Here is a 19,090-nt window from a genome sequence, read left to right as displayed (position 1 = left end):
AGATTCAGAGCAGCTGCTTTGGGCTCCTGACTCACCCCCTGAAGGAGCAGGTTTCAGCCTTCAGACTGCAGAGGACGCCAAAGAGAATCAGCTGTCCTCACTTAAGGGAGCCTTTTGTGACCATCTCCCTGAGAGACTTAAATGTGGTCATGCAGCTCCCCTTGCAGAAGTGCTTTGGGACTTGAGACAAGTGAGTCAAAGGCAGTGGTGTGCGCAGCAGGCAAGGGTCAGCTGAATGTCAGCAGGGTGAAGGCAGGCAGGAGCAGCCACACAGCACCAAAACAAACAAAAAGAGCACATTATTGGCATTAGGTTAGAAAACAAATGCACACAAAACCACGCACATCCACAAAACCTTATTTTTTTGGTTCAATTCAGAACTGCAGCATCAAGACACGGGGTGTAGGCCTGTGATGTGGTGTTCCCTCACACAGCACACAGTACCGGGGCATATGTGAGCTGAGCCCATCGCTGCTTGTAGCCCCAGCGAAATCAATGCTGTTGTGTGTTAGGCTGCATCCATACACATTAGATCAAGCCTTTTCTAGTCTGTGCTTTTGCTTGTTTGTTGAGCTACTGTAAGATGTTATCAGGAGGGTGAGATACAGCACATGGTACAGAAGAGCCCGTGACTGGATTGGGGAGGCTGTGGTAATGTTCCAAGTGCACCAAGAGGACAGCGGGCTGTAGCCAGTGAATGTATGACTCTTTTCAGGCACCGATAAATGGATGTCGTTGTGAGCCCCTGATAAATAAACTGGAGAATCAGCTGGAGGCAACAGTGGAAGAGATAAAAGCTGAGTTTGGGACGGTACAAGATAAGATGAATATTAAGCTGGGCCAGATGGAAACCAAAACTCAACATCAAGTAAGACTATGACCTGGAGGTCTGCTTGCCCATATGAGAACATATCCTAAGCTTAATGAACATTTTCATTGTCATGATTCATTTATTGCTTCTTGTGTTGTAAAACGAAACTGAAATGTAATACTCAAGCCAGGGAACTGTGATATTCCACAGGGATCTAATGTTGCAAACTAGAGTCTTGCAAAAACCACATTTAATGTGGTAAGTGGCTTCTGGTGCTGCTTTAGACAATAAATCTAAACTGCTTGAGGCCCTAACAGGGAAATTTAGAGACAGAAGGCAGTCCTACAGCTCATCAGTTTATAATTGTAAAAATCCCTCTTGCTGAATTCTGTTTGCACTGAGATTCAAGATCCTCTAAATTATTTTTTGTTTTTAATGTAATTGTTATTCATCACTGCTTTTGTGATTGAACCTTTCTGCAAGCTACATCTAGTTGTTGTTGGCAGCATTCCTAGAAATGAAGACTGAAAGACAGACAGCAGTTTGACTTACAAGGTTCACGGTTGGGGGAGAGGTTGGTTGGTTTTTAACATGATCATCTCTGCTAAATTATGGTTTGTTCCCTCGCCCAGCTCCGTGTGTTAGACAAGCTCATGGCTGAGCGGCTCTCGGCAGAGAGGACAGAGTGCCTTCACCGCCTGCAGCAGCACACTGAGCTGGAAAAGAATGAGGGGGAGAAACGGCAGGTAGGGCTTGAATCACCTACTCCCTGTTAGCCCAGATGGATCAGTTCAAGAGTTTCGTTCCAGCAGGCAGAGGGAATATTGGAGATTTCTCTGCTGAAACAGACAAAAGAGCTTCAAAGACCAAATTATTCCCTGATGTCACCACCTTAATCTCTAAACCAACTTTATAAAGCTTTTGCATTAGAAGTGGGGAGCGTGAAAACCACTCTCTCTGTCAATTTAATTTGGTGGGTCTGAAATACAGGATGTGTAACAAAACATCTTTTTTTCCCAGCAGTGCTTTGCACAAATTCCTACTGCTAAATTTTTAACAGTTGTGCTTTCAGCTTTTGCTTCATTAAAGGATGTCCGCAGGAACATCTGCAAATAGTAACAGGAGCAAGACCTGCGTTGTTCCTTTTAACAACCATATGGTTGTGCCCTGGGAATCCCTCCGTTCTTCTCTGTCTGATCTTTTTTTCCCTGTGTATTAAAAGGCTGCAGTTCTTCCCTCTGACTTTGGCAACACTGCGACATCTCCAAGCTGTGTGTTACTGCCAATAGGCAAGTTCTGTTCACGTGCTTGTTTAACCAGCATGGCAAGAATTAGCTGTTCCTGTAGAGATCCAGCTCTTGCCCTTCTAGCTTCTGCAAAAACTCACCATTCAAACATGATAAGAAATTTGTGTTCCTGTTCTGTTTGGTCTAAATGAAAGTACTGGAAAAACTTCAGTTGGGCTTTACTTTTTTTGAGTTGGGTCCATGTGCAGAGAAGGGCCAGACCTAAATTCATGATGTCATATGAACAAGAGGGTAAAAGAGCTACTCATAATTTAAATGCTCACTGGCAAACGCCTCTGCATCTGACACGTACTAAGCACCTTTGTAATTTGAAAGCTGTTAGTAATTTATCATTTAGTGGGACTCATCTTTACCACCAACAGAGGTTGGCAGTGGTACAAAGCGGTGTCCCAGAAGTGTCTAATTTGAATTTCACTCTTTAAAAAATGGCAGCTTTGACCACACGTGATATTCCTTAGAAAGTACCATTGACTGTATAATTAAACAATCATCCCTGATCAGAGGACTTAGTGTTGTGTTTGAAGTAGCACATTCAAATCTAAGAGGTGGTAGCTCAAACTAAGGAGGGTGCCTTTAATTCACTCATGCCTAGTTCTTCATCTTTTCTCATTTGCAGTCCTTTAAATATTCCCAGAGGCAGCACATGCATCTGTACACGGAGTCTAAGCCCACAAGCCGAGTGTGGACACTCAGCTTGCTTCTCTTTGTCCTTGCCATTTGTCCACAGCAGCCCAGGAACCACTGGATCTCATCACAGGATCATCTAATTACAGTCTCTTTCTCATAGATTTCCTTGGTCGATGAGCTGAAGACTTGGTGCATGTTGAAGATTCAGAATCTGGAGCTCAAGCTCTCTGGAGATTCCAGGTCATCAAGACCAAAATCAACTTTGTCCACTTGTGAGTCTCTCACTGAGACCCTGGATACTGAGAACAACCCCCACAGTGCCAAGGACTGTAAAGCCAACCAGCCCGTGCTGCAGTCAGAGGGCTCCCACCAGCATTCCTATATCACACTTCCAGATAGCCTCTCGGAAGATGGGGGAAGGAACAGAGGCCAGATGCCAGAACAGAACTTTGGGCAACATTTTTGCATTCAACAGGATGGTGCATCAGGTGCAACCTTATCAGGTACTTAGATGTCATATTCATTGGAAGGCGAGCTAATCAGCTGAAGGATACTTGTATTAATACCGCACGTTAGTTCTGGCTGTGTGCTCTTCCCCTCCCGTATGTCTTGGGGTTAGAATACACTTCAAGGCAGCCACTGGGAATATTTTAAGACACAGTTCTCTTCACTGACTTCCTGATGCTTCCATGTCATTGTGTCTTTGGTGCTCTGAATAATTCTGTTTTCTGAAATTCCTCCAGCTTCCCAGACAGAATTGCTCCTACCCTGTTGTCTGGTGGGAAGGTGTGCAGATTATCTGGAGTCTACTGAAGGAAGTGTATTTAGTGCTTTTCAGATGCATGGAACCTATATCAGCAGGGTGCAACAATGTAAACCTAAAATACTCATTTCCCTTGAACCAAAGTCTGTTTAATTACTAGTTCATTTGACAAGAACAAAAATAGCTGAGAACATTTCAGCCCATTCAGCGAACAAGGCCACCCAAAGATGCATTTCAAGCCTCCTCTCTGTGCTTGACCAAGGAAGCTTTTCAGGTAAAAATTAGAAGGGGAGACTGGCCAGGTCTCCACAGCCAAGGAGAATGCTATCAAAGGCCTGGGCTTCTGTAAAATACATTGTATATTCCCCCCCAAACACAATGCAAAGTGAACAGACATGGCACGGATACCCCATCAGACTAGAAGGGCAGACAACCACACTAGAAGGGCAGGAGATCCTATGGTAGCATGGGCTATACTGCATTGAACAGTTCAGAAGCATCAAAATGCGTTACTTTTGCGAAATCAATGGGGCTTCAAGTTTTATAGGAGCAGGGGGTTCATAGGTATCAGCAGATATAAACTACTTTAGGAATGTAGCCTGGTCTTTGTCACACGTCCTTCTCATGAAGTCCTTTGATTGCTGTCGGTCTGTAGTCCCCCAGCTGCAATGCAGTGCTCCCTGCCCGAGCCAGCTTTTCTCTTTAATGACTCTTTATTGTGTGACCTGACTGTGAAGATGTGGTAAGGTAGATAAGCCTCTACAGTGTACACACAGCACGGTCCGTGAGAAACTGCATCATGCATCAAACAACAAGGATTTCTGGATGCCAAAATAAATACCCAGAGCTTTTCTAAATATCTATGTATTTATTTTATTCTCTAGGTACAGAGCAACAGTTAATCACTGGCGGACCGGTGTCTTCTGCCCCTGCTCAAGATGTCAGGCCAAAGGACAAAGCTGTTAGTGCCAGCACGTTCCACAGGCTCCAGCAGGAGCTGCCCTCCTCTGAGGTTTTGGGCTCCAAATTAAGACACGTTAAGGTTCAAGCTGCTTTGCAGCCCTTGACTGAACCTGCAAAGACTGAACCACAGAGTGGCTGCTTCATTGACAAAGGAACGCAGACGAAGAAGTCCAGCAAAAGCGGGCAGTCGAGGCACAAAGCTGTGCACCACGCTGGGGCACATCCGAGCCAGGAGCAGCAGCCCTCTGCCCTGCCTGGGGGACAGCCGCCTGCCCCTGCGCTCAGGGACACCTCCCAGGCCCTGGAGATAACGCAGTACTTCTTTGAGGCGGTTTCCACGCAGATGGAGAAGTGGTATGAACGGAAGATAGAAGAAGCCCGGTGCCAAGCTAACCAGAAAGCACAGCAAGACAAAGCTGCACTCAAGGAGCACATTAAAAGCTTAGAAGAGGAGCTCAGCAAATTAAGGACTAAGGTGCAGAAAGAGAGCTAGCGTCTACCAAGCAGGTACAGACAAGCAACAACAGGACCCATTCTGGAACCTGCCGTAATGGAATCTGGAATACTGGTATATATATGTATTTGTAGTGCCTGTTACATCCAAACAAAATCCTCTTTTTCAGGAGTAGAACTAACTTTGGAGACTCCAGAACTGAGGAGAATTCATATGCAGACTACTGATGACAATGAGATGCTGCACATTAGTTCCTTTCTTTGTTATTTCCAAGAGTCTGTTAAATATTGCACTCTCAATTTCCAGGTGCTGCTTGAACGCAAACTGCATTAGAAACCAAAACTGCTTTCTGAAAAGGGAATGTTCTTACTTCCACAGAGGTCGTGTGTGGCTAGAGGGTTCCACTGGATGCTACATGTAAATACGTGGTGATACCAATACTGAAATAAGTCCAGGATGTTTGAGGGAGCTTTTGACAGAATTCTTTAGTGACGAAGGGCTATCGATACTATTTTAGATACTCCCCACAGGCTCTCTCTAGTCAGCTACAAGAACCAATTCCAATTCCAAGCCCATGCAGGTGACAGATGCAGGCTTCCAGCTGGGAGAGGCCAGGTTCCCACTGAGTGAGATACACCCCATTAGGTGCAGAGGCTTCAGTTGCCACTTTGCTTTTCTTTTGGTTTTACATTATTAAAACAAATGCTAAATTAGATTTGTCCTTTTTTTACAGAGTCCTCCTTGCAAAGCTCCTTGTGGTTGCACAGTTGGTGGGGCCATACTCCAGTAATTTGACAGAGAAGTTTTGTCTAAGGATGGCACATATTTTACCATAACCATACTCTACTTGCTAGCTATAATTTTTATATAGATCTCTTCTTCAAGCAGCAAATGGCTGAATTCTCCACTACTGAAGAAGCTTGAGAAAGTCCTTTTATCTAAAGAAGTGAAAGCTTCCCTGTACTCAAATGTTTCTTTTTCTGCAGTCAGGATTTTCTCAGACACCCTGCCCTTTGTTCTTCTCCTTGGTTTTTCCCTTCCTTGTATCTCTAAAAAGAGAGGCCAGGCCTTGGTAAGTCTGCAAGTCTTAGGACTGGATTTACAAACACTCCCACAAAATAGAACTCAACAACATCTTAAAGTTTTTATGGATGCGTTTTGTTATAAAATCAAAACTTACAATGGCCAACGGATCCGGGCTGACACGCTCCAGATCACCTAGAGGCACTGTTGCATCTGCACCTCTTTAGGGCCCCTTCCTTATCCCTCTGAGACGGCTTCATCAGATTCTGTTAGAAAAGTTAACAGATCATGACAGAACAGTTGTTCAGAACCAATTCAAAGACAGGATAGCACTGTTGTGCCAAGGAGAAAGATATTTTTTTTTCTGTACTGAGGAGCCCTAAAATCAATACAAAATACTTTACAGTATTGAAGACACCACTGACTAATTAGTGATTAAGCTTTCTTCTTAGCAGATGTATAAAGCAAAGAAAATTGTATTATATAGCAATATTTTTAAAGTTCCTATTAATGCACTATCAAGACAAGAAAAGTGTATCTGCAGTTATGGAAACACTAGTTTTATTGCTCTGACTTCTGTAGTCTAACATAGACACTTCCATATGTTTACAGTTTTGTTTAAGCTACCGTAGGAACGCAGAAGCATGCTATTTAAGTTTTGTATCATCTTGATAAAGTGAATGTTTTGCCAAGCAATTAAAATAAGTGTTGCTCAGAAGTCTGTGGTGTAATGTTTTCTAGCCAGAGAATAGACACGATCCCCTCACTTCACTCAGAAGGGGGAGCAGAAAATGGGACTTCAACTTCTAAGCTTTTGTGTTTGTGGCTATGAAACACAGAAACCAGTTCTATTGCCTGTGCCGCAGGTGGCTGCAGGGGCTGCCTGCCATTTGTTAGCTGGTGCACACCCTCACCATTTCAGCAGTCAGGGGCACCAGGCTGAGTGTGCAGATCATGGCACACACATCCCTGAGCTTACACAAGTGCAAAAGAAATGGAAAGGCTGTGGCTTTAACCTAATCTATCTGCTTCACACATGAACTGCACTACCAACGTAGCCATTGGAGCAGTAATTGAAGACGGTAACTTGACTGCAAAGTACTGATTTTAGAGGTTTTCTGATGCTAACAAGTGTACTATAAAATAAAGGAAGGCACTTGCTGCTAATTCCTTCCTTTCTACTCCCTTTTGTAGTCCCCCGTCCTTCAAAAGGAGTAGCCAACTGTATGCTGGGCTGCATTAAAAGGAACATGACCAGCAGGTTGAAGGAGGTGGTTTTCCCCCTCTACTTTGCTCTCACGAGATCCCACGCGGAGTACTACATCCAGCTCTGAGGCTCCCAACACAAGAGGGATGTGGACCTGTGGGAGTGAGTCCAGAGGAGGCCACAAAGATGCTCAGAGGGCTGGAGGACTTCCCTATGGAGACAGGCTGAGAGAGCTGGGCTTGTTCAGCTTGGACAAGCGAAGGCCCCTGGGAGACCTTATAGCAGCTTTCAGTGCCTAAAGGAGGCCTACAAGAAAGCTGGAGAGGGACTTTTTACAAAGGCGTGTAGTAATAGGACAAGAACGGCTTGAAACTGAAAGGGGAGATTTAGGTTAGATACTAGGAAAACACTCTTCCCTGTGAGGGTGGTGAGGCGCTGGCACAGGGTGCCCAGAGAAGCTGTGGCTGCCCCATCCCTGGCAGTGTTCAAGGCCGGGCTGGACGGGGCTTTGAGCAACCTGGTCTAGTGAGAGGTGTCCCTGCCTGTGGCAGGGGGTTGGAACTAGATGATCTTTAAGGTCCCTTCCAACCCAAACCATTCTGTGATTCTATAAGAGCTACAACAGTTGAAGGACTTCACAAAATACCTGTATTATCTACTTCACAGCACACACTTGGGAGTATATCTACTTACCCTAGCAGACTATACTTAGACACCTAAAGGCTTCTGGCAGGCAATTTTATCTTGACAAGCCAACAAAGCAGTGGCGATCATGGGCTGCAGCACTCATGGGGCACTCCCTGTCAAGAACTATTTCTGATTATGAGGTCACAACCTAGAAACATACAAACTGGAGTCAAAGAAGTAGTGCAGGCTCAGGGCTGTGAATGGAAAGCACTGTGGTGAGGCAGCACGGTAAAAATCTCCTAAATAAGGAGCAGAAATCAAACCACTGGCTCAGGGGAGGTTACATGTGAGAAACAGCCAACATTGATTACGGCTTTGTTTAGCCAGAATTCCTTTCTAACCAGCATTTTCTGGCAACATGAAGAATCAGTCCTCAACACACTAATGTTCTGTGTATTCTATTAGAAAATGTTAACAAAATTTAGATTTTTAACAAAACATTTAGACACACATAAGTTCGAAGGCTTCTGTCTATACAAATCTGAACTCTTCAGCAGCCTCACTGGTGGCCTGCACAACATCCTTTCCTGCAAAGCTAAATATCATGGCAAAGGACTCTACAATGACTTTCAGGAAAAGAATTTATGGGGGGGAAAAAAGCATTCTTTCTTGTTAAGCAGAAGCTTTTGGAGAAGCAACTTTGCTGATGTATGTAACTTTGAAGACCCTTTGTTTAGCTCCAGGAAGCAGCATTCTTCCTTCCCTCCCATAGCCTGGAGGGGTAATACTGGCCTGTCCCTTCCCCTGTGCCAGCAGTGGCACTTACCAGCATGGTGGCACTTACCAGACTTGCCGTGAGGCTTTCCAGCTGCGAAGCGGAGGTGGCTCCTCAAGTGACCTGTAATAGAGTGGGAGAGGGAAGGGCTCCTGCATCTCTTGAGACGACGACTGAACTGCAAGCAGCTACTGGATAGTCAGGAATCCAGCTACTTTTGTCTGGCCTTTTTTATGCCGAGAAAATCTCAGACTCACCTTGGTGTTTTCAAATGATATAGAAAAAGAAGATAAAATGCAATTCACAGGGAGGTAAGGACTGTGAGCTAACAATTACAAGTGGAGTAATGTAACATTTGGAAAACCAGACCGCAGTATTTTTGGTTAGTATTTTCTATCTGCAATTCTACTTTATATTGACTTTTAAATACTAAAAGTTGAAGGTAGTTCCTGTTAACTTGGTCATAACTGTTTCAGGGGATAAAATCGCTCATTTTCATATTTAAAGACCTGCCCTTTTAAGTTTTATTCAGTTAGGACTGAAAATCTGCATCTACACAGAAAACATTTGCTTTATGTTCTATCATGTTTGTTTGCTTTGGGCCTGTTTATCCCAAATGTTTGGGTTTTTTAATCCCAAATTTTGATAAAAATCCTTGGCACAGTACAGAAAGAGCCACTGCCACTGTAAATGTTACCACTTAAGAGCTGCCACAATAGAAAACAGACAAAATAATCTGGCTTTTATTTATTTTCCATTTCCCTGCTGTAACACTGCTGCAGTAGTTTTTGGTGCTTTCTGCTTTTCCCACAGCACATGCTACATCATCCATTCAGGTCTTTCAAATCCTTTGTGTCTCAGTGATTTCCACATGGGAGGGCAGCCAAACTGAGATAAGGAAGGGGAATAAACAAAACCCCCACCGTGGTAGGTTCCACCTTCAAGCATTACCAGGTTGCCAGCAAAGGCTGCTCCTGTAACCACTTTCTGGAAGAAATGCTATGCTTGTTCACAGCAGATGAAAGTCCAGCTGTCAACAAACTTAAGATCAGGATTTGGCCAGCTTAAGTGTTCTTTGAAGTTCCTGAAGTTGCATGTTGCCTTGAGTAATCATCATCCTGATGGCATCCTGTAAAACAAAATGCAATCTACTGACCCAAACGTCTGTACACAGCCCAGGTTTTACACAAGCACATGGATTTTAACACATTAAAATACATACAATTCTTACCAGCGCTATTGTGATCTATTTCTTTGTGTGAAGTTAACACTATAATCACTGAGATGGTTAAAAACCAAGTGAACAAATGAATTAATTTTCTCTAGTTCCTTAACGATGAATTTGGGGGCTTGTTACAGCTTTGCTTTAAAACTCAGTTTTGAACTGGATTCAAACTCCTAACGGTGTTTTCTTTATGCCTCTGTGTCTACTGCCTTTGCAGGCCAGTAGTGACAACTGCACAGAGGCATTAGGCAGACAGGTGTTCTACACAGCAAGGGGATGTTTCTCTCAATGTTATTTTGATTCAAGTCCTGTAATACTTTGTGTAATTCAGCCAGCAATACCTTGAGCACTGGCTAGAAAAAGGATCAAACTAGAAAGCAGAGGACAGGAGACATACAAGAAATGTCAAGGTTTCTGCATTTCACACATGCTTCCTATGCACAACCACCCGATTGTGTTCAGCTTGAATATAGTTGAAATTAAAGATGAAAAAAAGAAGCTACAGAAAGCTTGACCATTAATGAGTATGTTAGTTATCATATTAATACAATCTTTCTCATTTTTTGAGTTAGGAGCATTTGTTTAGGTTTTAATTCCAGATTATCATCTGGAAATTAGAGAAACATTACTACTGCCAACAGGGGGATAGATTTAGAGATGCTGAACTCCTTCTTCATATAAATGTTCCTTAAGAGAAAATAGTACCAGGAGACTCTCACCAGCCTAGAGGTGACACCTACAAAACAAACCCTTGTAGGAATTGCAGGACAGCGCATTGACCATTCCCGATGGCAGGCAGTCAGGGTTGGGGGCTCTCGATCCTCACCTCATCTGTAGCATCTTTATTTCTCCTGAATTCCTCTCTGGCCCAGTCCTTTAAATAGCGGCGATCTGCTTCAGCAGGGACCTCACGAATAGCCCTTAGGATCTTCCTGTATAACTGAAGAACCTGCTGTCGCCTCAGGAACTGAGAAGAAGAGAGGGAAGTCCATCTGCTGTCCCAGGACACTGCTGCGAGCCTTGTGGGACATTCAAGCAGCCGCAAAGTTCCCCACCACGCAGCACTGCCCACGATCCCAGTCCAAGCAGCTTGAATTTCATCGGCAGGGGCATTCCAAACGTGGAACACGCCGCGGTGCCTGAGGCCAGCTGCACCCAAGCACAACATGCAGCGTTACCCGGGCGAGGGCCAGCTCACCCCCAGCCACCCCGCAGGCCCGCCCGCCGCCGCGGCCCACCCCGCAGCTCCCGCGCACCGGCCGCTTCCCTCAGCCTCGCCGCTGCCATTCGCCACCCAGGCCGGGGGCCCTGTCAGCGCTGCGGCTGCCGGGGGGAGCACCAGCCGCCCTCCCGCCCGCTCGTACCTGCTTCAGGTTGAGCGCACCCGGCGGCAGGCGGCTGGCGGCCATGACGCGCTGCTCCGCCTCTCCCGCCGCCGCCGTGCCCGCCGAGCCCTCCCCCGGCGGGCGGGGCGCACTGGCCGCCATTTCCGCGGCCGTGGGCTGTCTGCGGCCTCCCCGCTGTGGACGCATCGGGAACGGGCGGGTGCTTGTGCCCCAGAGCTCCGGCGGGGACCTGCGCCGAGCCGGAGGCCAGGGCTCCCCGCGCACCCGCTCGCGGTCGGTGCCTGGCGGGCAGCCGGGGACACCAGAAACCGTACCGCAGTAACCAGAGGCAACCAACCAGAGTAACAACAAACTGTAACGTGCATTGGAAACAGATCCTTGCCCTCTTGAGAAAACTTTCGGTTTCTAAAATATTTTCTCCAATTCCTACAAATATTCAGTAAAAGTCTGAACTGCATTCTGGTGAACTAAAACCACCTACTTCCACAGTTAAAGCATGCAAGTATTCGTGTACACTTATAAGAGATCTAAAGAATCTTGGCAATGCAGACCAATAGTACCTGACATTTCACTGCTAATGGGATGGAGTTTCCGTGTTAAGTTTGCAGTTCCGAAATTTGCTTATCATGAATAAACTGTGGCACATGATTCAAGCAACACAAACAGCCTTGCTGGGACATTCACCTCTGGGTCTTGTCACTGCTGCATCTGAGAACAACCACAGCAATACTTCCAAGTATGGTTTTCTATCTAGAAGCCAGAGAACAATCACATCTTTGGGCATGCCCCCACATTTCCAAACATTTCCTGAGCAACTCCCGCACCACTAACAATGAGACACCTTCAATTTTTGTACAAAAAATCGTCAGAGAGATTAAACCAGGGGCATTTAAACAAAATTTCCTTCAGGTTTTCACTGAGAGAAGTCAAAAAGACTGGACCCTGAATGAGAGTGCTGTGCTGGCATTATCCTTATGAAAGGAGGATAAGGTGTTGAAATTACACAAATTACAATACATTTTCCTATGAAACTGCGTATTTGTGCACTGCTAGAGAATGCACAGCATTTTCCATCTGGCAAATTTATTCAAGCTTTGGTCAACTGAAAAACCAGACATCATAATTACAAACAATGGTACCTCTTTTTATTAGTACAGATAATATAAGATGCATAGCTTTTGAAATGAACAATCATGTCCATGCTCTTAAAACATTGGATTAATGAAACATCCTCAATCTCTGCCTTGGACAGAGGGGCAAACTTCACAGTGTAAACTTGATAAGATAGGGATGATCGTATGGCATTATTCATAAAACTCCCTGTTGGTATTGTCAGACAAAAATCAGCAATAATTAAGTAGGATGTGTTAAATTGCAAAATAGTTTCAAGTTTTCCAGTACTTATTTTTTGGTTGTTTAAAACCATCTGCTTCCCCAGCTCCTTCCCAAAGAGGCACCGGCCACATGGGTGAAGCTAAAGAATGCTTTTTTGCAAAGACACCTGAAGTTCTTCTAATGCAGAAATGCTTTCCCAGAAGCAATACCACTGTTTCTTATTGCAATAGCCAGTGGCAGGAATAATTTCCACTCTGTGAACATTACACACTTTTTTTTTCTTTTTTAGAAGTAAAAAGTTATTACAAGGGAATTGTAATTGACAATAGGCAATGAAGGAAGATGATGGTCTCACCATTGCATAACTGTCCTCTGACAAATGTGGAAGAATGCCCCTAAACCATTTTGTTCTTACCCGGTCTGACCTGCCAGAGGGCAGCTCCTGCACATTAATCCTAGTCATAGAGGCTTTATGAACTCTCCGATGAAATGCCGTTTCATTTATGCCAGCGGCTTAGCAGCAATCAGGTACTGACTTTGTCTACAAAGTCTACAAAGTGTCTGAGGCAGTCACCAGCTCAAACCACTGTCTGAGTGCGTCACTGAGAGTTTCTGGAAGCGCGTTCACATCCCTAAGGATCATGTAGAATGGGAATGGGAATTCTTCCATGTAAGATCTGATTTCAGGCAATTCCCCAGGTCCTTTGAATATAGGTACTTTGATGTCCAAAATGGAATCCTGTAAAAAAAAAAAATTATGTTACTATTTCAAATAGTTCTAATTCCTCCTCTGTTAAATTAGAAGTTAATAAGAGAGTTCTAAGATTAAAAGCCCAAATGTTCGATGGTAAATCAAATCAAAAGCTGAACACAAAGCAGTTAAGTACTTTTGTCCTTTTAGATAAAAGTGCTCTAATCATCAACTTACAGGCTACAAGAGACTAATCTTGAGCTTCTGCAAAACCCAGTTCCATAAACAAATCCCATCTTTCTGTAGTATTTTATGATTTATTCTATGAGTTTACTGTTAGCACTTAAGTTTTATACATTTGATGCCTTCTCGACAGTCTGTCATCTGTAAGCTCTTTAGGGCTGAGCTCAACTTGTATCTGTGCAGTGATACAAGATTCTTTTGCGAATTATAGTATTTCAATACTACAAAGACAAAAATCAGATTAAACTCCAGCTTGCAAAGCTGCTTGCAAAGTAACTTCTTAGCTGCCCAGCGTAGCAGCTCAGAAGATTAATAAAGCTTATGAAGAACACATTTCACTGTCCAGAATTTTCGCTTGACATTACAGCCAGGTTTCATGTGAACCTCATAATTGTCAGCAACAAAACTGGTGGTACCTGGCTTTCCCAGTTTGAGTACTAAATAACTCTCCTATACTCCTTTCTGTCTAATGTTTATTTTCACATTGGCTCCAATTGCCATATGAAATGGAGACTGCTGTCAGACATGATCAATTTGAATCAAAACTGAGATGGAACAAAGCACCTCTAAAACCCTGAATTTGTCAACCTGCCAGCTACTTCTCTGGTGGCCAAAAATCTACAACCTTTACATTTGAAGACAGGACCTCGTAGTTAACCTTTCTGTGGCATGGAAGCCAATTTTTTTCTTTTTAATACAAAAGAGGATAAGAATCACAGTAGAGAGAAATCACAGAAGATCTGACAGACGTGAAAAACTGAAATTGAGCTAAATATCTTTGAGCTAAATATCTTTGACCTCTGCAAAAGATAAGATGGCTGTATAGCACTACAAAAGACAAGAAAAAGATTTGTATCAGCTTCTCATTCACTGCAGTTGAATACTTCTCCCTTGTTCACTTACTTACCCGGGAATTAGGATTGTCCAACACTACAAAAATAACAAAGATATTGGCATTCTGAGCTGCTTGAACTGCTGCTGTCACTCGTTCCTTGCCTTCCAAGAAAAGGCCTCTTCCATCAGATACAATCAAAAGCAGCTGCGCTGTTTCTGAGCACAAAGAACATTTAAAATTACAGTAAGTTAAGAGTAATCCATTTAAAAGGCAAAAAGGAGTATTTTGTTCTAAGCCTAGTGGGTATAATGGAAAAATGAGTATTCCTAATGAAATTAAGTCTTTATCGAAGAGAATTCTGACTTAACATTAAGCTGCAGTTACCAGTAGGTCAAGAAAGAAAGTTTTTTCCCACAGTGTGAAACCATTGGGATTAATGGGAAAAAAAGCCCCAGTCCATCAGTACCATAATCAAGGATGAAAGTGGAAAATACCTAATGAACTTAGTCATGGCCTTGTCCTTCATGCCTGGTAATTGCCTAGAAGTTAAATATTGGCTGAATTACAAGAGTCCAGCCACTAGATCACTACCTCAGTAAAGCAGCAATGAAACAGAGTCCAAATCTATTCCTCCAGAAGCAGGTACTTACGGGTGCATCTGTGTTAGTGTTTCACCTTGGACTGTGCTTTTGAACATGTTTCCCTCTTGTCCCTGCTTTAATGGGCTTGGCTTCCACAAGAGCAATCTTGGACTGCCCCAAATAAGTTATTTTTGGAGAAAACTAATCCAGAAGATAAGTTCCAGAGGCACAGTCAAGGCAGTACAAGCAATACAGGGCATTCTGCCTTTGGGACCAGACAAGCTAGTTTGAAGTAAACCTCCTAAACTTACACAGCACAGATGTTCCTCAGCACCGACCATTTTCTGGCAGCATGTTACTTGACCCAAGTTGCCCCCAGAGATGTATGCCTCTAAAGGGACATTCTAACTAAGTTATGCATCTATCGTCTTTTAATTACAAGGGAAATCACAGTAATTACTGTCAGGAATGCAAGCCCCTCTCTCCTGTTCCCCATGCAGCATAATGGCTAGGGGAAGGATGTAGAACGCTTCCTCCTTTTCTGCAGACAGGTCCCAAATATGACAGGGCTTGGTCTTTTTACAAAAGGGGTGATGTATCCTACTGCCTTTTCTTGTGCTAGCTGCCTGATTCTAGGGAGCTGATTGCTGCTCCATCCCAGCCTAGTTCAAGACGACTGGAAGCTGCTCCCACCCAGAATATTCTGACAGCCTGGCAAACCAGCTGTGGATTATAAATCCCAGATTGCCCATTTCTTGGAGTACTTCAAGAACTTTTTTCGAATCTGGGTGCCACCATGACAAGCTTTTAACTATCACAGTGCAGCCTTTTATGCTAACTATGTGTCAGCCATGAGGAAACAAGCTTTCCAGCTTTTCTGGTAAATCTGAGCAGCTCACAACCTAAACTTGCCCTGCAGTGAAAGGCAAGTAGGAGGCAAACACCCTCCTCAGAACAGTGTGCTTCTGGATATCTACAGAAACCAGGCTCTCGAGCAAGAGCAGAAGTGCCTACGGAGTCAGGGTTACTAGGAAGCTGGACAATGCTCTAAAGCAGGCAGAGTCTAGGACTTAAAAATGATCTGGAAACATGACGTAAAGAGAGGCAGGTAGGACATGCCTTTTTAAAGTGTCTTAACATTTCAGTGAATTACTGACAAAGTAGGTGTCTTTTGGGTTTTGAAGTGAATTTCAATTAAACGTTCCTTTTGACAAAGCAAAACCCAAACCCTAAGGCAAGTGATGTCTCATTGCTATGAGTCTTTCTGGCAGGATATTGCTTCAGGATGTAGTGAGCATTCTGCTGCCATGGCAACAAGCATAGTAATAAAAAAAAAGAAGCAGCTCACCCGGATTAATATTTTGAGACAACTGCTGTGCTGCAGCAAACATATTTGCTGATGATTCTAGAAACTGCAGAGGAAACAAACAAGAAGATTAAGTTATCTCATCATAAAATAACAAAATTAATAATGATAACATTTTTAAAGAACACATTTCTGTATTTTAAATGCCAAGATAGGTTAGTGTGACCACCTACACAGATACAGTCCTTGGCATTTTCTTATATTAACTCTTCAAATTTAGTAAGTGTTTTTGAACTGGAGAATCTTCAGAAAAGCCTGAAATCTGGATTTCAAATTTTTCCAATACTAACAAAGCCATCAAAACCTCAGTGAATTGTTCAGGTGATTAATTGCATCATTAAAAATATACATCCTATCTCTAGGATGTTTGGCTTCAACTTACCAAGTATCTAGTTACATATTCCCCATTAAAATTAAGAGCATCAACTGTCAAGTTGTTCCAGTTTTAGAAGGACTTTGTAAGATTACCATCGAGCTATTTGGGTCTCCTCCTCTTCCATTTAATGTTAATGGAAGATCTTTTTCAAGTCTGGAAAGGTAAGACTGCAAAAATCTTCCTAAAAGGAAGAAAACTTTGTAGCTATCCAGGAGGTATTATTACGGAAAGTTATTTTCTTCAGGAATCAGTCAAGTCTGACAAGCATACAGAGCTCTTCCTCCTCTTCCTTACAAGTGGAATCCATGGCACGAAAACCTCCTAAACTCCCACAAACTCTGATGGGATTTGGCTTTGGGGTACCCAATAGCTTGCACCCAAAATACTGTTTAAGACCCAGTATAAACAGAGAAAGATGAATGCCTGAAAGTGGCATACATCAGGCCTGAAAGTGAGAAAACACTCTTCCTATTACAAAATTGCAACCATTCTATTGCTTTGTTCTCTAACCAGCTATCACACACTCAAATATAAACAACCAGTAAAGGTTACAAAGTGATCATGAAAGCATGAAGCTGCTGATGTCTCTCTCATCTGGAGAAGATCTGCAGACCTGTTGTCCCTGAGGCATTTCTTGCGTACCTGAGCTATTTTTGTTTTCTTCTGCTGAAACTTGCAAAGACGCAATATCCGTGTCCCTGACTGGTCACTGAACTGTTCATGGAATGGGTGCAGCAGCTGAACAGTCTCTCCAAAGCTTGAGAAAAGATGAAAAGATGAGAGTGTGAAACTGGTACTTACATTCTGCTCTGAAGTTTTGAAGAAAAGTCAAGATTTCAAATCAACTCACCTACACACAGCAATTTGTCCCACTTCTAGAAGAGTCAGTGCATTTCCAATAACCGCCAGGGATTCATAGGCAAGCTAGTAGAGAAAAAAGTTACATCAAAAATGGAGTATTCCAAACTTTACTCACAGCTCAGTATTAAAATATGAAGAATGTTACTGAAATTATTTTTCGTCTAGTGAAGTAAGTGAAGAGACTTCCTATCTTTTTTTCTGTTGTAGTTATACAAGATAGTCATTGCAGTAAAGATAGATATACTAGTTCTAATTGAAGGCTTCAGCTGACTGATTCAGAGATACCACTTTAGGCAGGCTAATGAAATAAAACACTGAAATAGCTATTTAGAAGGAAATACATTTTTAATAAATGAAAACACTGCAAGTGAGCTATGATGAACTAATATTCAATCCTCCAATGACCTGCGTAGCTAAACAAGTTTCAGCCTGTTGTAGGGAACAGAAGATAATTTTCCAGTGGATATGTACACTTCCGTCTAACAAATTAAACATCTCCTCCTTTCAGCTAACTTTCATTAATCTTTTAGTAACAGATCTCTTAGGCATGAAGTGACAAGAGTTAGAGTGCATGGACCAGAAAAACAGCTGCTGTAGAATCACCCAGTCAGGCTTTCCAACAGCCACCAGCTGGGTATGAAACAAGTCAGCAGCTGACATACTCATCAATGACAGGTAGTCTCTTCGCACTTCCCCAAGGTTTTGTTTTACCTGTTTGGAGTGATTGTCTATCATACTAGAGGAATCATCAATAGCCAAGCAAATCTGGTACTGTCGTTTACTGGGCTTGGTCCTTCGCAACCAGATCTTATCTTTTCGGAACTGACTGGCAATATATGGAATCACTTTGCGCATGTTCAGTCTCTTCCCTGTTCTGTAATCTCCTCTGAAAGTTAAGAAAACAAGACATAGTGACAGGCATTATCAGCAAATATCTCATTCTGGAAATCCTGGCCTATGCAGCATATGCACCAAAATAACAGAAGAGTAGTTCTAATACTCTATTTAGGTATAGAGCAAAAAAACCCTCACATTTTTAAAGCAAGATGGATATTCAGTGTTTTTAAAGGAAGTTCTTAAATCTGGGTGCCTAAAATAGAAGGCAGACCTTGAATTTAGACTCTTCCATCTTGAAACAAGTCTAGGTCTCTAAAAAAAAAATAAATCACTAAATATTAAAACCAACATAAAACATTTTGACATGTAACATAATCTTTGACTCAGCTGCACTGAGTCACATGTTTAAGTTGATTCGATCACCTGTTGCACAGAAGAGAACAGAAGGCAGTATCCTCAGGATGGGTACCTACTACTACAGCACATTTGCATTTCATAAATAACCTAGTGTTCCCATACAACAAAGAGCTGCAGCTGTACAAAGGTTAAAGCCCTCCTCCCCCAAACCAGGAGTTTAAATAAAATAGAAGCCTCAGAAAGGCCTAACTTACTTCAATTTGGCTGCCTGAGTGGGTTCCAGTATGAGTCGTAGCTGTTCACAAAGCTGCTGTGATAGAGGAGCTGTCAGTACTAAATACCTCTGCCACAACTGCGCTGCTTCCTTCTCCTAAAACATCATACATCACAGAAAGAAATAAAAGTGAATTATGAAGAAACAACAAGTTGGGAAGCTGAAAAAAGAAAACAAACCTCAGTTTACTAATGAGGAGTTAGTAG

General features: G+C 43.0%; 3 protein-coding genes across 20 annotated transcripts in view; 1 reads left to right on the top strand and 2 right to left on the bottom strand.

The window, feature by feature from the left end:
• The window catches only part of ANKRD6 (ankyrin repeat domain 6), a 95,824-nt gene extending 89,158 nt beyond the window's left edge, over positions 1-6,666 (top strand). For all 14 annotated transcript variants that reach the window (XM_030489522.1, XM_030489519.1, XM_030489515.1 and 11 more), the window contains 4 exons: positions 716-868; positions 1,444-1,557; positions 2,906-3,248; positions 4,393-6,666. In XM_030489522.1, coding sequence (XP_030345382.1) covers positions 716-868; positions 1,444-1,557; positions 2,906-3,248; positions 4,393-4,964 — 1,182 coding nt within the window. In that variant the 3' untranslated portion in view covers positions 4,965-6,666. The remainder of the gene's footprint in view (positions 1-715; positions 869-1,443; positions 1,558-2,905; positions 3,249-4,392) is intronic.
• A 2,611-nt stretch (positions 6,667-9,277) lies between these two features.
• LYRM2 (LYR motif containing 2) lies at positions 9,278-11,710 on the bottom strand. 2 transcript variants are annotated; one of them, XM_030489506.1, is made up of 3 exons: positions 11,689-11,710; positions 10,609-10,931; positions 9,278-9,686 (listed from the first exon to the last, which is right to left on the bottom strand). In XM_030489506.1, the coding sequence occupies exons 1-3, from the start codon at positions 11,693-11,695 to the stop codon at positions 9,606-9,608; spliced, it is 411 nt and encodes a 136-aa protein (XP_030345366.1). In that variant the 5' UTR covers positions 11,696-11,710; the 3' UTR covers positions 9,278-9,605. The 2 variants fall into 2 exon arrangements, with proteins under 2 accessions (XP_030345366.1, XP_030345367.1); XM_030489507.1 differs by lacking the exon at positions 11,689-11,710 and adding an exon at positions 11,147-11,232 and having other exon boundaries at positions 10,609-10,749.
• A 541-nt stretch (positions 11,711-12,251) lies between these two features.
• The window catches only part of MDN1 (midasin AAA ATPase 1), a 100,083-nt gene continuing 93,244 nt past the window's right edge, over positions 12,252-19,090 (bottom strand). For all 4 annotated transcript variants that reach the window (XM_030489502.1, XM_030489503.1, XM_030489504.1 and 1 more), the window contains 7 exons: positions 18,865-18,980; positions 18,128-18,302; positions 17,406-17,479; positions 17,198-17,312; positions 16,162-16,225; positions 14,305-14,447; positions 12,252-13,202 (listed from right to left, as the gene is read on the bottom strand). In XM_030489502.1, the coding sequence (XP_030345362.1) occupies positions 13,014-13,202; positions 14,305-14,447; positions 16,162-16,225; positions 17,198-17,312; positions 17,406-17,479; positions 18,128-18,302; positions 18,865-18,980 (876 nt within the window). In that variant the 3' untranslated portion in view covers positions 12,252-13,013. The remainder of the gene's footprint in view (positions 13,203-14,304; positions 14,448-16,161; positions 16,226-17,197; positions 17,313-17,405; positions 17,480-18,127; positions 18,303-18,864; positions 18,981-19,090) is intronic.

This window comes from Strigops habroptila, chromosome 6 (assembly GCF_004027225.2).
Source record: "Strigops habroptila isolate Jane chromosome 6, bStrHab1.2.pri, whole genome shotgun sequence".
NCBI classification, from domain to species: Eukaryota; Metazoa; Chordata; class Aves; order Psittaciformes; family Psittacidae; genus Strigops; species Strigops habroptila.
The sequence above is the reverse complement of the archived record's forward strand: the minus strand, read 5'-3'. Positions and strand labels throughout refer to the sequence as shown.

Coding starts and splice junctions, on each gene's coding strand:
- LYRM2 (XM_030489506.1), bottom strand. Junction 9,687..10,608: donor ATAAAGATGCTACAGATGAG/GTGAGGATCGAG, acceptor TTTGTTTTACAG/GATGCCATCAGGATGATGAT.